The following is a 17,811-nucleotide window of genomic DNA, read 5'->3' on the forward strand; positions in this document are numbered from 1 at the left end:
TTTTATATATCTAATCCTTCCATCATTATGCATATCGCGAGGCACATATCTGAATTGATGGCTTCCGACTCGTAGCTTGTTGTTAATACCTCATCATGGGGTGTAAACAGTATGAGATAATAAGCCAGGTAGTACCCCCTTTTCTAATTATCAAATGTGTCTAACTATTTCATGATCATAATGGCATACACATAATATCGATAAATTATCTCTCAGCTTACATACCTTATGAACGATACCAACGTTAAACATGGACTCCCTGCTTCGATCTGGGGTTATGTGACTGCAATATTGGCTGAGTAGATCCCATTACGTGACTCTTATGTGCGTACATAATCTTAATTCGTCTGTGCCTGAAGTAAGCCTATGATATAAGATCATACGTGGACCCTGAGGCTCTTAACATAATTATCATTATGTATTAAAGTGTAAGCTCACCATATTTGGTTGGACTTAACCTCGTGAGTCGATGTCTATTTTAGTCCACTACGTCCATACCTGGGTATCATGTGAGATAGCTAGATACTAATGATGGCCGTCTCGACTTGCCACCAGCCCCAAGTTATCATCTCACCATTGGAGGGGGGAAAAGCAATAATAATCAATGTTATATTCCAGGATATTGCGCGGAGTAAGTAGATCACACGCACCTACGTGCAACCGTAACGTAAGCATTTGAATAGCTATTCTCATCCTAGACTTATGATGGTCACGTAGATAGGTCACATAGTCACTAAGGTACCGATGCCTAACGGAGGTTACTAATATTGTTCTTATTCTCAGTAGGTAGGCACATATTGTGAGGGGGCTGCCTGGAATTGGGTTAAAATAGTTCACGGGTGTGCAGCTCGGCTAATATGGCAAATACTCCCTTCGTACCACATTTATATCGGATGTTAGAATATTCATACATGCGATTAGCATTCCACGATTAACTATTTCGCTGAAAATTTCGGTTGGAATCGTCGATCTTAGGGTATTAGCTGGGGACCGGCTCTTGTGGTGTGATCCGTTGAACTGATCGGAGCATACACAGGACACCGACCCCGGTTACAGTCCGAGGCATTATCTAAACACCCTAAATTTTTTTCCCTTTTTTTCAAGTATGGAACAGTCAGATCATCGTTTTTGGTCAGAGCCAACATAATCGTGAGTCTCAATTGGTAAGACGGAGAATTGTAGCATTGAATTAAACATGACACTGGTCATGTCGGCCTCAGCACTAGCCACACAGTACAAGACTTCTTGCTCTGTAAAAGAAAGAAAGAAGAGAAAGAGAAAGAAAATAAAAACGTGAAAGAAAAGGGGAAAAAGAAAGATCAAAATAAAAGAGAAAGAGAAAAAGAAAGAAAGAAATGCATCGTACTGTAGTTGGATTAATATGTACAGTGGCACGTGGGGATGTCGAGGGGCTGATTAGAAGTTGGCGGGGATTTCGCACTATTCACGACGCGAAAATACGCGTCTTAATACTCACTTATAGAGATGAGGCGCGTTTTATATCAACCAAGTTTCATCCAAATTTAGATTAGCATGAGCTTAATCACCAAAGTTCTCCCTAGTTACTACTGGATATAAATATTTCATTATATTTCCCTCAATATGCAGAGCTGACAATTGGCTGAATAGTTATTTCAGCTGCTTGATCAAGCGTATTCAACTTCTCCTAGGATATGCGCAATCCAACTTCTAAGATATGCACATATGTGAATCATGATGGGCTTACCATAGGTTAGAAAAACTTGTTTATTCGATACGGGGAAGCCGCTGCTATATCTGGACTTGGCTCTAATGCAAGATCTCCCAACATGAGATCGCTGACACGATGCATTGCAGATAGTACTCGGTGAAACCAAAATCGCATCTGGGGGTGGTGCATGTATCCGCTGGCGTATGCTACGACATGATATTTAGGGGTTGGTATAACCAGGTTGGTATCCTTCGAGACTGAACCCTATCTGCCCTAGGATAGGGAGTCGTGCAACACCAACTGCTTCCAAGCGGTCTCGATTCTTATTGTTGCACGAAGTCAGCACTCAAAGACGAGGCTCACGTAACCAACAGTATGGATATGACCTTCTAGACCCCTTGGTAACGATACATGGTTTGTTTCAAGTGGATATCTTGCATAGACGTGTTGTCCACGTTTACTATACTAAGACATGTGCATACATGTAAGTAGGAAGCTTATAAGTTTTTTTCAGCAGGGCGTAAAGTTGCGCATTGGGTAGTGGTATGTTGCGTTCAATTTGTCTCAACAATTTGCATATGTATAACTACAGATTTTGGAGACTAGTTGCTTAACGCTGGTGCCTTTTAGGTGCGTGCACGCAGACAGGGAACTATGCGGGGGAAAAAAAGAAACGAGAAAAAAGTCTAGATTGTACGCGGATATGTAGATGGATGGATTTTTGTAAGAACCTGCGTATGCGCTAGTCGATATGGGGTTATAACCACAGAAGCCACCGAGCCGGAGCCGACCGATCCCGTAGTATACCATAGTAGTACGGAAAATTATGGTCATGTAATGTGAATGAAAAATTCTATCTCATAAGTTGTAACGTAACTTGTCTTTGTCTAAGACTTCGTGTTCTCGAGTAGGTATCCTCATTCTTGCAGTAGTTAGTAGTTCTAGCCAGCTTGGTATGTATTCATCTCGGTCGAAGCGAGCAATAAGTTCCACGTGGGAGATCACAAAAAATTGGGGGATAATGTTTACACAAGCTGAATGTTACCTGAATGTTACTTCAGCCGCAGTAGACCGGATACCTTACCTGCTGCTTACACAACATCAAGTATGGGGATTGTGAAATCGTATTTTGAACTTTCCCATCCTTTAGACCCATGTGGCTAGATTCGTGTATCGTCAGCACTATAGGTCGGGACGGAAAGGCTGTGCTCGCTTATACATACATAGTACGTATGCTTAACCCCTGATCTCCTGTGCCGTTGACACTTGTTTGATTCCTTATTTGGCTGACACGGGTTGATGGAAAGGGTATGACAAAAGTACGGGTAGTTAAAAGCGATTATAGCCGACATCCACAATGCCAATTTCAATGGTCACGATCAATGGTTATCGCATTAAGTATCTGCGCAGTTGAGGTTTGGCCAGACTGAATTTGTATGGACATACGGGCTGTACGGGCTGCCTCCCGATCCCCACGGATATGCTTGCGGATGTTCAATATGCCGATCGGATAGGACAAATCGATCGAAGAAATATGTCTGATACATATATACAATACTTCTGATTGGATAATTTAAAACTACCTAGGTATAGTATTAGTCGGCTTCTATATCCGTGACTTCGGCTCGATGGGTATATTTGCGGACTAGCTATAGTGGACATACCTAAAGGTATATATTCATTACCTAAAGTATAATCCGCTGATTCAACTGGACAATACAAGAACGAGTGGGAAAAAAGGGAGCCTTATTGAGGGAGGGAGAACAAGCGCCGGGACAACCGATATGTAAGGTACATGCGCATACATAGCACAGCCACGCACCATGTAGAATGTTCCACAATGATAATTTTTTTCCTTTATGTTTTTCTTACCAATTGAAGGTCCAGAATCTAATTGTCTCCAGAACTACCGGTTCCAGAACCTCGGGTCTTTTTTTCTACCAACCGTAAGCGCGAACAAAATTTGAAATGGATTTGAAATGCCGGGCAGGGCAATAATAAAAAAATGCAAATTTGTTTCTAACCTTGGAAATATGTAATGTAATGCACTTGGCTCAAGTAATACAGATCTCCGAACGGCGTTCGCCGTTGTCTGTAATTATTTAGGTACCTTACCTATCTTGCTACCTAATGTAAGGTATACAAGCCACCCCGCGATTGCGAACGGGGTTTGCGTGTATCACGTGTAATGTTGATGCTGCGCTCTACCAGGTTCGGGGTCTGCGTGTAAGGCCGTATGTCACCCAAAGGGGTATATGGAGTGAGGAATAGGGCGGGTTAGTCATCTCCGGCGTACGATAGTCGCGGGAGTTAAGGATGTCGGGCTCGTCGGGGCTCGTCGGAGCGCGCTGAGACTTAAGCCGGTGTTTCCATTCCATGTAGGGCTGAATAACGCCAAGCTCGAATGCCGAAATTTGACATGATAACTTCTTCGTTTGTATGTAGGACCATTAATTCCCCGTAACACAACTAGATATTCTCATTTTTCTTTTCAATTTTGGAATTCTGCACGCCCGCATGAGGCTAAAAAAAGAAAAAATAATTTCATTATATTGCATATACCCCAGTCGTAATTAATCATAACTAATCGTGACCAAGACTCCGAAACTCCCGTTGCGCCTTATGCTTTTTTACGCCGATGCGTCGTAAACCCCGCCAACTCCATCGCGTCCGAAATGTAAGAATCACGGAGGGATGAGGATAATGCTTCGAAATATACTCATCTCGAGCGTATGACTAACTTCTCCATACGACGTTGCCGTAGATATTCTAGTATGATATTCTAATACATTTCATGATTTATTGTAGTTTATGACTATGGAACGATGGTGACTTGACTAACACGAGAGATGATCTGACTGGTACCTGACATGTGACCAATTCTCCGCGCTTGGTTCTAGATCTCACACGTGTTGTTAGATGCATCTCTCCCATGTCCGTAATTGTTCTAGGCTTGCGCCTTGTGTTTAAAACGCATGTAAAGATGATAATAGTACATATACTACCTACTTTACATACCAAACACAGTAATGATTGCTCATATCAATTTTTGGCGTTTCTGCATTTTAACCAAACCCCGTTGCGGGTCGGAAGTACTTACCTTTATCGGAGATACTCAACTGAGGACGGGAGCCTCGAACCTTTTCCTGCTGAATATCTGTGGCTCATGAATCATCTAGCCGTGGCAGTGCAGACAATGAGGTCCACCGCGGATAGCCGGGAATACATCGGAATCTAAAGAAAGTATACATCTACGTATTACCTAACCTATCAAAAGATATGGAATAGGTAAATGGTGTCTTGTAATGGCTGCGTCGGACAGGCATCGGACTAGGCAAGCCAAACTAAATGGGGAATCATGATGCAAGCCAGAGCGGGAGATAAACGAAAAAAATGAATAAAAAAAAAAAAAAAGTCTCATCGACATTTTGTACGACCCTCCCAATTGCGAGATCGACCCACATATCTATCTTGAATCATTGCAAGGTCATATACCCCTGTCCAGAGAGACCAAACTGCATACGAATCTACGTCATCTGAAAAGCCGCCAAAGCCAAAGCCAGGGTCCCTTGTAGACCCGCACCCATTACACATCATGTACCACTGAATGTATCATTTTTTCCACAGCGCTCTACTTTCATTCTCAACTTACGCCAACTACCTACATGTATACACCCTGACCATAGAGGGCGTCGAATCAGCATCCGCACGTGTATTCCTCCAAGTTGGGGATGAATAATGCCCTTCAAGATGTATACTCTTGCATGTATAAGTGTGTCAACAATACGGATCATATATCCCGCTGGCTGAACAATAAATATCATCATCAAGTACCGTCTTATTTTACAACTACCCATCCATCTCAAGACAAACAAGACAGAACACAGCATACAGACCGACCAAAATCCGATATACATATAATCGACCTTGGCTGAATTACCATATAGAGACTAGTTACGGACAGTAGGCTAAAGGCCGATCCGGACAAGCAGATCGAGAACAAAGAGGTGCAATCCTAAGCCAATAATTTGGTTGGACCACATGACCTAGCGCTTCATTATCAAGCCATCATCGTTTCTCTCCTCTGCCACCTGACTATTACTCATCAGATTCGGGAGGGAAGAAAGAGAACAGAGACATATACAGAGAGGATTATCAATTTACCAAAGGATAGTCTCTTTCTCGATTAAGTGACTTAGCCGGTCCTCGTCGTTCCTGTTCCCAATAAGGTTAATTGGAGGACCCTCTATCAAGGTTTACTTTGTCATAGTTTCCTCGGAGGTAGAAGAAGGAAAGAAAGGAATTGGGAAAAAAAGCCAAGGAAGCTAAGGAAAGCTAAGGAAAGCTAAGGTTCCTTGTACCTAAGGTATTTTGGTACCTTTTCTATACCCCAGTCGGTCCCCTCCAACCCTGGTCTTCAATAATCCGGGTGTCAGTCAATTAAGACCCCTCCGTATTTAAGTCATTATCTTCGCCACATCTCTACCTTCCACCCCACACTCCATCATTCTACCCGAACTAATACATATCATTACAGCATTACAGTATTACATACCTATTTTACATCCAACTACAATACTTACATTACTTGGATTTCCCTCTTAATTTCTTTGACTACCGATTACAACCAAAAACTCAAAACTTAAAACATTACTCGACGACTGTTCGTTCGACCGACCCCATCGCATCGTCACACAATATGATGCAGATGCTTGATCACAATAGCTATTCATCAAGAAACCACCAACCTTTCCAGTTCTTTCCCCAGCAAACTCTCGACGGCACCTCGAGTACGAATAACGGCTTTAACCGGTCAACACTCTCAACATTAGATACTGCCGCCGCCGCCATCGCCGCTTCTCAGCGACACAGGACGCCTGCGACATCCTCGTCGCAACAGAGCTTTGAGGGGGGAAGCAACAGCCAAAGTCTGACCCAGGTTCCCGACTTGATGCCGTCAGACTCGTGGATGCTTCACGGTAGTCAACAAACCCCTAGAGCAGCACATCGCTTTAGTCATCAGCGCGAATCCTCTCTCTCGTCGCTAGGATCCAACGGTCCAGCATCGCCATACAATGCCAGTACATCGAATCCGCATATCGCTGTCCCCGATTCAGGGAATGACGGGTATCACGACATAGGAGGTGGCGAAAACAACTACGCATACAGCATGGGAAAGCCTATGATGCCTGATAATTTCTACGCCAACGCCTTGTTCAACAACCGCGACAGCAATATTACTAATGGTAACAGTAATAACTACCACAATAACCGTAATATCATCAGCGGTCAGCATATGTCGCGCGATGTATCCTCGGTTGATGGCTTGCCAAACCTAGCGAATCAGCAGCAACACAAGTCAAGGGTTGACCGAGGCTTAGCCCCGGCTCCCGAGTTATCAATTGGTGGTGGTGCTTCTTCTGCTAGATCTCACCCAGTTTCGGTGGCGAGTTCAGTTGCAGGTGACTCACCCGCGACACCGTCTTTCCACGAGACCGAAGACGATTGCCGAAGATCAAGGAATGGTGAGGCCTCCATTATATCGCCCTTTCTGTGCGATTCCGATCCTGACTTTGACAACTACTTACAACTTTTTGATGACGCAGTTTTTCACAACCCACAAGTTCCTAAGTTAGATCGCACTATGACCGACATCTATAACGACGAGCTTTATAACCCAAACTTTACCATAACGTCAGCTTCTCCACCGCCTCAGACACAGATGGCGATGTCGCCAAGTAACGACTTGTTCGCTCAGAGACTCCAGGCCGCCAACAGTCAACATCTGAGCGTAGTACAATCGCCTGTCTCGAGCACATCGCGAGATGACCAGTCTCCATTCAGACAGGGCTCACCGTACGCCTCCGCTATCAACGATTTCCCTCAGGTGGGTGTGGAGCAGATGCACATCGGATCGGCTCGACAGATGAACCAGCGGCTGAAGGCTGAACGAGACGACAAGGAACTACAGCAACAAATGGCGCGCAACTCTGCGCAGCAGCAAGGAACACCAAACACGATCTCGCCAAAGGATGCGATGCTTGACTTCAACGAGTCGGATGATGGTTCTAACATGCCGCTATTTCAGCCGCATGAGACCAGCAGTTACAGCATGGAGCCTACGAACAACGGGGCCACACATACAGCGTCTAGGACCATCTCTCAACATTCAAGCCCATCTTTCCAGTCAATGGCGTCGACACCAATACAGGCCGCATTTAACTTCTCTATGCCGAGCAATATACAGATGCCACAACAGTATCCTTTCATTGCGCACCGACAACAGCAACAGCGCTCGACCCCTACAGCCTCGACATATTCAAGGGTGAGCTCGACCGAAGCCAGCAACTCAGAGGGTGGCGATATCCCAAGCCAGAAACCAGCTGGGTCTGGTGCGGATGGAGGTACTTACACTTGTACGTATCATGGGTGTACGCTACGGTTTGAGACGCCAGCATTACTACAAAAGCACAAGCGCGAGGGGCATCGACAAGCCAATGCCTTAAGCCACGTCAGGTCATCCCCGACAACAACGAGTGGAATGTCTGGCAACGTACTCAACAGTCAGGCTGGGCCGCACAAGTGCGAGAGGATAAACCCGAGCACGGGAAAGCCATGCAATACGATATTCTCTAGGCCTTACGATCTTACGCGACACGAAGATACGATTCACAATGCACGTAAGCAAAAAGTCCGCTGCGACCTCTGTACGGAAGAGAAGACATTTAGTCGGGCAGATGCGCTTACAAGGCATTACCGCGTCTGCCACCCGGATGTGGAATTTCCGGGCAAGCATCGGAGACGTGGTGGTGTTGGCATATGAGCTGGCGCATAATGAAGCCTAAACTCGCACTCTTTTGCAACGTATGCCATATGCACTGCCCAAGGCAGTCAAATGGCAGTGCGAAGTACGGGCTAGAAGGTTCCTTAGTTCCTTGGTTCCATGGTTGGAGGAAGTATTTTCGAATGCCGTTCGAATGGTACTCGAATGGTCTGGAAGCAGGGCGGACCCAATTCAATGCCCAATGCCAATGCAAAACCGAGGTGTAGCGAGTGGGGTTCCGTTGACGTTGGAAGATAGGTTCGATATCAAGGGTCCAACGTCAATCTGCAGGGACCTGCGGGCTAACGAATGCATCTGGCTATTTGCGGCATGGATCGCGCCTAGCGGTGGTCCGGCTTCTAACTTGGGCTATAAACCGTGCTGATCAATTAGGACCCTTGGGTTGGGGCCCGACTGCTGTCCCCGCAGCACTCATGACTGGCTAGCGACTGGACGCTAGCTGTATGACGTCTCCCTATGACGTCATATTTGGGAACTTCAGGGCTTTTGGGCGTGGACCGCCGAGTGCTACAGCATCACCACCTACATCATATTCCATTTCGCTTATCGTGGTTTTGCATCATTGACATAATTTTTCTGGTACATTCTACCGGAACGATTTACCCTCGATTCCGTTTCCGCTTCCTGACGAACTTCCATGCAACCATGATTACTGTCGTCAGATCGGTTCGGTTCCTGTGGGACATGCATGATGCTGTTTCGCATCTGTCATCACTATGCATTCGACTTCGAACTATTTGGGTAGTCGGCAGGTAAACTAGGCGTCACTATTACTCGGCTCGGGAAGCGAGATTGAAATGATAAGGGATGAAATTCAAGGTTCCTTATCTATTTCTCCTTATATTTCCTTATTTCGTCATTCCATGTATTTCTTACGGGGTTTACGGGGCTACGGGTCCGGGCACCTTATAGACTTGGGAAGGAAAGAAAATTGCCGGAATCGGATCAGCAATGATTTTTTTTTGTTTGCTTTCAACTCAGCCCTACACTTATTTTTTAATGGTTCTTTCGTCTGTATAATTTTCGTCTCTGCCGTCAATTAGGCAGTATCTATTATCTTACACCTATTGCACTTGCTAGGTGCTGTACGATTCCGGCCGGGAAACAAAAAGCGAGAGAGAGAGTATTTACATAGGCTTCGTTGCAAATGATTAGGGAGAGGAGGTACGATGAGACGAATATTTTAAATTACGACTGTATGATCAGCGGGTGTATTCTTTTTTGTTTTTTTCATTGTTTATTTCACAGCAACATATACATATCACTGGGTGGTACGCAGGATCATAAAAGGGGGACAGGACGACATGTCGGCAGACAGAAAAAGATTGTACTATGAATACCTATGATAGGGGGATGACGGCATGGTTGAAAATTCGAGAGCCGATGGGAGCTCTGTCAAAAAATACCAGTTCGATATTATAGAATTAATGACCCTGCGAAGGTACTCTACATATTAATACTACCAGCCTGAGTCTTGTGTAGCATATTTGTCTCTTGCATTTATTAAGAATGTGTGCACATAACTATACTTTTTTACCTAATATTAATTGTGATGATATATATTTTATTTTTATTTTCAATTTGAGGGTGAATGATATATGGTGCCTCTCGCGTGTATGCATACGATACGATACGGTAATGATACGTGTCTGATGCTGGCTGTTTTGGTAGGTTAGGTACCTAGATTAAGCTTATAATTTAGGGCGCGCGGACCTAACGGATGGAATCAACCGTAGTTTGTGTTCCTTGGCATTGGAACCTCGGTGTAGAGTGGATTTTCTGCCCGGTAGAATGGGTTGGCTTTTATTTGTTTGCTTTTGTTACATTAGATTAATGTAGGTAGGTTTGCTGCTGTTGTTGTTGCTTTATGGTTCTGATTTTGCTTTTTTCCTTTTTTGTTTTTATGATCCTTGCGTGGTTGTGGTGATATGTCTTATGATGTTGTTGCTGTTGTTGTTGTTGGGTTTGGGGTATAAGTGAGGTACCTACTTGGACTTACATATGCGCCGTATCCGAGGCCATGTAGGTACCTCTTAATCTGTCATTTTCCAATTGATCTGTTTACACTACATTAGGTATCTATCCTAACCTGCTGCTGCTGCTGCTATGTTACCTACCTACATAGGTGCGCATCATATAGGTATGTACGCATATATATGTCATGTACGTGTATAGTATATATATATATAATTATATAAGTTATATATGGTATATATGGTATATATGAGGTATTCACATCGTCGTCCGGCTATCAACAATAATTGCCGCAAATGCAGCAAGATTGGGGGACTGGTAGCGGACGTCTCCACGTATGTAATGTATATATCAAGACGCGTCGAATGGATGCTGCCGAGGTTGGTTGGTTTATTGGCGATGCGATGCGATTGCGTTGGACTGGACTGGAGTTGCTGGGAAGTAAGCAAGCAGGCAAGCAGAAGCAAAGCAAAATAGAATAGAGCTACCTAGCTTAAGGCATGGATGCCATGTTGTAATGCTGTATGTTGTATGTTGTATGCCGTATGCCGTATGTACGTGCATGGCGCAAATGATAATATCCAGATAATGTACCTAGGTACCTAATGTATGTATGTACAGGTAGCCCGCCGTTAGGTATCATCTTACCCTACCTCCATACTTCCATCCAGCGGGTAAGAATAAAAAATAAAAAAGACAAAGATAAAAATAAAAAGCAGAAAAAAGACAGTTGCTTAGAAATGATTAGTGACATCCTGCTTCATGCACGTATAAGCAAGTTTTTAATACATATTATCTTTTTATCTATATATTTACTGCGTGGTGTATCTGAGATACGACTTGTACCATACATAGATGTAATAAGGTCAACTAGGTACTTACGCTCTACTTTGGGAGCTACATATATGACAAGGTATGAGGTAGCTTTAGTTCAATGCTGCGTTGCGTTACGTTCGTATACTTACCTACATAACATACATAACATACCTACATAATCCCATCAAGGCTACTGCACGACATGCATGTTCGTTGCATAACCCCGAGGCGCCAACGACGTCACCGAACATGACCAACAGGGGTCCAAACTTAGAAATGTCGTCGCTCTGCGTTTTTACTCCCCCCACCTCCCCCTTTCCACCTGCTGCCCTCTAGCTCGTATACTGGCTGCGGCTTGCAAATGAAAAATAAATAAATAAAAATAAATCAACAAGCTGCAGAATAGGCCGAATAGGCAAACGGAAGCGTTCATCGAGGCGCGGTTTCGGCCTGCGGTTCCCTTCGGTATAACCGATACCTATACAGGTATAGCCATAACAAAGTAAAGTACGGGTTAATAGTAAAAGTCTTATTCGTGTTGAGTCGGCTATCATAGCGTAACTGTACTTTTGTCAGCTAGTTATCCATCCTTTACTCTCGTTGGCTCGTTTGTTCTAGAATCTACTCGGCATTAGCCGAAGCCACCCGGCCGGAGCGGAATTGAAGATCCGGCCTCGCTTAGATGGAAGCTCGGTTCAATAGGTACTTCTAGGTACATCTGTCAAATTTAGCCACATGTGAAAATGACAGGGGGGCTATGTGGCTTGATCAGGGACGAGACGGGACCATATGTGGCGGTGTTTCTATAACACGAATCAACACGTAGCATCAACAAGGACGTCGCCTCAACAATTTAAATACTGCTGCCTAGATATATACTCTGCTTCCAAGTCATACATACTTACATGTGAGAGACACACACGCGGCTATCCGCCTCCCGCCACGTGCTGTAAATATGTATGTGCTTCGCCGCAACACTACGCAAATCCATGTTATACAAGGGTTATACAAGGGTCGGTCATAGATCTAAAACCATCCTCTCGGATAGATCTCGCCTCCGACTAGTCAGTTGACCACTATGTACTATACGACTTCAAAAGAACGAAACCGAAAATTCTATAGTTGATTTGAGGCAGCCCACTCGGATAATGCGGATTTTTGGTACTCCTATTATCCTTGGTGCTCCAGGCAGCATTTTGCCCCTATTATAGGGATGACGAATTCCCTGGAGCCCCAATGTAGAAACAGTTCTATGATGTAAATTAATAAATATATCAGATATTATCATGAGGCTTTGGAAATTTTTATATATTTATGGGGCTATATGAAGCAACCTGATCACGTAGTCTACCTCTTTTGGAAACTTATATGGCATGACAGTAATGTCGTTCAGCTGGAAGCGGCGGGCTGATTTTCACCATCGCCCAGTACAGCCGTGCGTACATCGGAGAACAGGGGTACAATACCTGTCCAGAGTTGGAACTGTAGGCAAACTTCGTTAGCAACATAGACACATAATCATAGCTAGGTTAGTGCTGTTGTAGATTCTCACGTACCTGGTAATAGCCTTGGGAGGCGAGCACCTCCAGACCAGGAATAGTAGCCCATCCCGAGTTCTCAGCCAACTCCATCAATGGCGTACGGCGAGGCTTGTAAGCCATCTCTAATAAAACTCGTGGGCCTTCGATATTCTTAGTCTGTTGCAACAGGGTTGTCAATAGTTCCCACATCGAATTATCGATAGGCTTGTCTGCGGGCACTGTGCTAATGATGACGTTTGGTAGCTTGTGTACCTGGCTAGCTTCGGCTACCTGCTCGATCTTGATGTTGTCACGGAATGACGAAGACGAACGAAGATAGTCTGCAGCATTAGGGTTTCGTGCGACGACGTAGATAGGGCTGTATCCGAGGGAGTGCAGGGCGTATATAGCTGCTCGGCTAGTACCACCAGAGCCTACCACCATTGCACCGCCTTCCGTTGATTCCGTTGCTGTCACCAATCCAGCCGACCGCAGTGAATAGACCATGCCACGCCAGTCTGTGTTATCACCGAGCAAGCGCGGTTCCGATCCATCCTGCGAAGGTATAGGTATTACTGTATTCACAGCACCAATGGCAGTGGCCGACTCCGAGATCTCATCAAGTAGCGGCATGATGTCAAGCTTTAATGGAATCGTGACTGACGCTCCCCCAAAATCAGGTGATTTGATTGTTTTTATCACGTCTGTGGCAGAAGAAGTTTCGAATAGAGAGTACTTATGAGGCAACCCAGATTGGCGGAATAGGCTGTTGTGCAGAGCCGGTGACCGCGACGCAGAAATCGGGTTTCCAATAAGGTAGAACCGCTTAGGCTCAATTTCCCCGATTAGAGCTAGGCCGCTGCGGATCTCAGCGGCTGATAATTGGCCAGGAGCTGCTTTGAATGGTAGGTCAGGATGTGAGACAGGCGTTAAGAAGCCATTCAATATCCGGGAGAGCTTCCCAACGGTGCCCATGTTGAGAGCTATGATCGGCTTCCCGTGTGCAGCAAACATCCTGTCCTTAAAGGTAGCCAACGAGTAATTGTCTTCTAATTTGTTCGCGACACCTACGAGCTTGATGATGTCACCGTATTGTAAAGCTCGGTTGTACCACGTTTGCCAACCGCCATTCCTCCAGGACAACTTACCCTCTGGGTCATGGTGTGACGCGATAATCCGTGTAGATTTACCTAGAGACTGGATAATTGTATCTAGAGTTTCATCCGAAAGCGTCATCTCGAGGTCGACATATTCCACTCCTGTACGTGCTGCCGTTTGGTATAGGGTAAGCAACTCCTTTTCAGATGTATAGCTAAAACGACCACCTTGGGAGTTAGATCGGACCGTGAATATGATCGGTATTTTTGCGGTAGAGCGTAGAAGTGAGATCTGTTTTCCTACTGATTCCGGGGAGATGTCGTCAAGTAGATCAACTCGTAATTCCACAGCGTCCGCACCAACTACAACTCGCGGGATCACATCCAGCGCTGATGATACGCTGGGCACAGTTAGGGACACAAAAAAGGACTGTCGCTTCTTCTTGGCATCCTCAAGATGATTACCTCTCCCAGTAATTGCTAATACGAATCGGGAAAAGTCGGCAGGGATGTCTTGGAGACCTCCGGGAGAATCAAGGTAAGGACTGTGGTATTCGTAGTTACTGCATTCTTGGAAGAAGGGCTTGCGTCGCTCGTATACGCCTCGTATCTCCTCGGTGTAAGCAGGACGTGTCTTATCCCGTGTTAAATATTCTACCCATTTGCTCGATGTCGCGATTAACAAGGAGAACTACACCGCCATTGCGATGGTAAGAAATGAGTAACTCCCGAGCCTCGGGAGTCTCAACTATGCCACCACCACAAGAAAAGACGTGGCCCCGGCCTTGGTTCTTGATGACATCCTTTAGAAGCTCGAGCTCGTCACTCCTGAAGCCTTCCCAGCCCCGACCACTTTCCTGTATAATCTGAGGGATTGTCATGCCAGCTCGTCGTTCCAATTCATGATCAAGATCAATAAAAGGGCGTTTGAGTATGTTGGCGACCCAGCGACCTGTCGTAGTCTTTCCGGCGCCTCGCATACCGATAATGAAGATAGAAGACCCAGTCTCAGCTTGCTTTGCTTTCTTGTGAGATGTAGGCACAACGTCATCGCCCTCCAGGCCAGCCCCGAATGACTGGGCTAACACATCCCACCAGCCGGGCCACGTCTTTCCGGTGCATTCGCGTTCTAGGATTAGGACAGGCCCCGGTGCTATTATGGAAATGACGCTGAAGCTCATTGCCACGCGATGGTCGTCATAACAGTAAATACCCTCGCTCGGTTTTGAAAGTTCCGTCAACTTCTTACCGGCAATGACAATACCGTCCTCAAGCTCACTACAATGTACACCAAATTTCGCGAGCTGCTCCCTCATTGCTGCGATACGATTGCACTCTTTGACGCGTTGGTTGGCAATTCCAGTGATCCGCGTCTCACCAGATGCTACCGCTGCAAGAACGGATGCAGTCAAGAAAGCATCAGTCATAGGCTCCATATCGACTTCAATACCCTTCAAGCTGCCTGGGCTCGGCCCAGTCACTGTCGTTGACGTAGCAGTCTGTTCCACAGTGCATCCCATGGGACGTAGCACATCGGTTGCGAAACGGGCGTCGCCCTGCAGTGAACTTGCGCCGATATTTGGGATCGTACAGGTAGTCCCGGTTATGGCTGCAACTGCGAGAGGGTACGTTGCTGAGCTCGCGTCGCTTTCTACAACATATTCATCTGGGTTTTTGTATACACCCTGAGGAATATGGTACGTGTGTGGTTCGTCGGCCGATTTTGTAACAGTAACACCAAACGACTTCATCATGGCGATAGTCATATCGATATAGAGTTGTGATATTGGCTTGCCACCCACCAAGCGAAGAGTCACGGGCTTCTTGGCATACGGAGCGCACATTAGGAGTGACGAAACATATTGGGATGAAATCGTAGCAGCGAGTTCAATGACACCTCCATCTAGCCCACCAGCAGCATCAACTTGTACTGGGAGACTGTGTTCCTGTCCAAGGTATTTGATATTGATACCGTTTGATCGTAGGGCATCAACGAGGGGGCCTATGGGTCTGACCTTCATCCTAGCATTTCCGGTTAGGACAGTCGAAGTCGCGGTTGAAGGCGAGCACAAAGCGACTACTGTTGTTAAGAAACGAGAAGCCGTGCCCGCATTCCCGAGGTAGAGAGGTTCGTCACTCGCTTGTAGTTGTCCGCCTTGTCCTGTAACCACGAGGACTTCGCCAGCGTCCTCCCACGAGTAGGAGGCCCCATTGAGTTTGGCGATTGCCGACAACATGTACTCGGTATCATCTGAGTGGAGAAGATTCTTGACTCGGCAAGTTCCTTGACCAAGTGCAGCAAGTACCAGAGCCCGGTTAGAGATGCTCTTGGATCCAGGAGGGGTTACCTGCACATTGAGTCCTTGAGGTACTCCCGGCTTGACGCGAATAGCAGGGGAGAGAACAACTCTAATAGCACTATCATCGACTACGCTAGCGCGAGGCTCATGTGTTTGACCTACGGCAGATAGAAGCACAATCTTCTTCTTCTTCCCTTCGTTCTTCTTATCTACGGCCATCTTCTCAAGTAGTACGTCAACAGGGCATTTCTTACCGGCCGTTAACTTCACAATACGCTTGTCATGGAGGGAGGTCGGTAAGTCGTAGCTTGCAATACACTTAACCAGCCGAGCTACTGCTCCAGGCCGTAAAACGCCAAGGTAACGAGCTAGTTCAGCCTCCTTAACCATTCCAATAGCTACAGCTTCACCGTGCAAGACCTGAGGTGTGAGAATTGCCTCGTACGCATGACCAATGGAGTGACCGAAGTTAAGGAGGTTTCGTAGGCCGCCCTCCTTTTCATCTTTGGAGACAACTTCGGCCTTGACGCGAGCAGAGGCGAGAACGATGCGCTTGAGTATGGCTCGAATTGGAAGTAACCTATCACTAGGGTTGGCAGTCTTGGATCGAATAGTGCTTAAGATTAAAGCAGCATTTTCTTCTAGGGCCGTAAACTCAGACTCATTCCAGATAGCAGCTGTCTTAACCACCTCGGCCATGCCATTAATGAACTCGCGTACTGGGAGGGTTTCGAGGAAAGCGAGATCAATGTAGATGCGCCGGGGCTGCCAGAACGATCCAATAAGGTTTTTGCCCATAGGGGTATCGATGGCAGTCTTGCCGCCAATAGACGAGTCGACCATAGCAAGTAGGGTGGTAGGAACCTGAACAAAGCGGACGCCGCGCATGAAAGTGGCGGCAACGTAACCGATCATGTCACCAATAACACCACCACCCAGAGCAATGATGACTGTATCCCTCGTGCATTGTTCGGAGAGCATCCAATCCTCTATTTCAGCTTTAGTCTCACGACTTTTAGAAGTTTCACCCGGGGGAATTGTATAGGTAAGAAGTCGAGACTGTAGGCCTCGAGCCTCGACGGCTTTATTGAAAATGTCCACGAAAGGAGGAACATAGCGATCATGGAGATTAGTATCGGTAATAAGAATATAGGTAGAGGATTTGATGTTCTCGAGAAGGTCTTCAGAAACGAAAGATCGCCAGATGTCGTGGTCGACAATGATAGAGTCGGATCCAAGAATAGAGATTCGGGTTGGACCCGACGCAGTGCTGGCCTGATCAGTCATTGTGCTGCTGTAACACTAATGACGATCAGTGTAATCCGAATCAAATTGTCGTCTGTGACTGATAAGCCTTGTTAGGTGTAAGGCTGAAAAGGAAGCGTTTATACCATACGGGGTATCAAGGATAATGACAGGGGATCCCGAATGGAGTCAAGTCAGTCCACTTGATCTGGAGGAATTCGAGGAATTCTAGATAGAATTGGTCATTTACACCATGAGATGAGAGAATACACCTAATAAGAGGTGTGTTTCCTTTTGAATCTATGGAAACATGGAATGAATAAAC

General features: G+C 45.9%; 2 protein-coding genes across 2 annotated transcripts; one reads left to right on the forward strand and one right to left on the reverse strand.

Moving 5' to 3' along the window:
- Nucleotides 1–6,389: 6,389 nt before the first annotated feature.
- Nucleotides 6,390–8,513, forward strand: GL218_00679 (Transcriptional regulator RPN4; the record flags this gene model as incomplete). The annotated part of the gene is made up of 1 exon (XM_033577111.1): nt 6,390–8,513. The coding sequence occupies one exon, from the start codon at nt 6,390–6,392 to the stop codon at nt 8,511–8,513; it is 2,124 nt and encodes a 707-aa protein (XP_033441642.1).
- A 4,200-nt stretch (nt 8,514–12,713) lies between these two features.
- GL218_00680 (Pentafunctional AROM polypeptide) lies at nt 12,714–17,528 on the reverse strand (the record flags this gene model as incomplete). Its single annotated transcript, XM_033577112.1, has 3 exons — nt 12,714–12,806; nt 12,881–14,575; nt 14,634–17,528. 3 exons carry the CDS (start codon nt 17,526–17,528, stop codon nt 12,714–12,716), a joined length of 4,683 nt encoding a protein of 1,560 aa, XP_033441679.1.
- Between the last annotated feature and the right edge of the window lie 283 nt (nt 17,529–17,811).

This window comes from Daldinia childiae (assembly GCF_008694065.1).
Source record: "Daldinia childiae strain JS-1345 chromosome Unknown Scaffold1, whole genome shotgun sequence".
NCBI lineage: Eukaryota > Fungi > Ascomycota > Sordariomycetes > Xylariales > Hypoxylaceae > Daldinia > Daldinia childiae.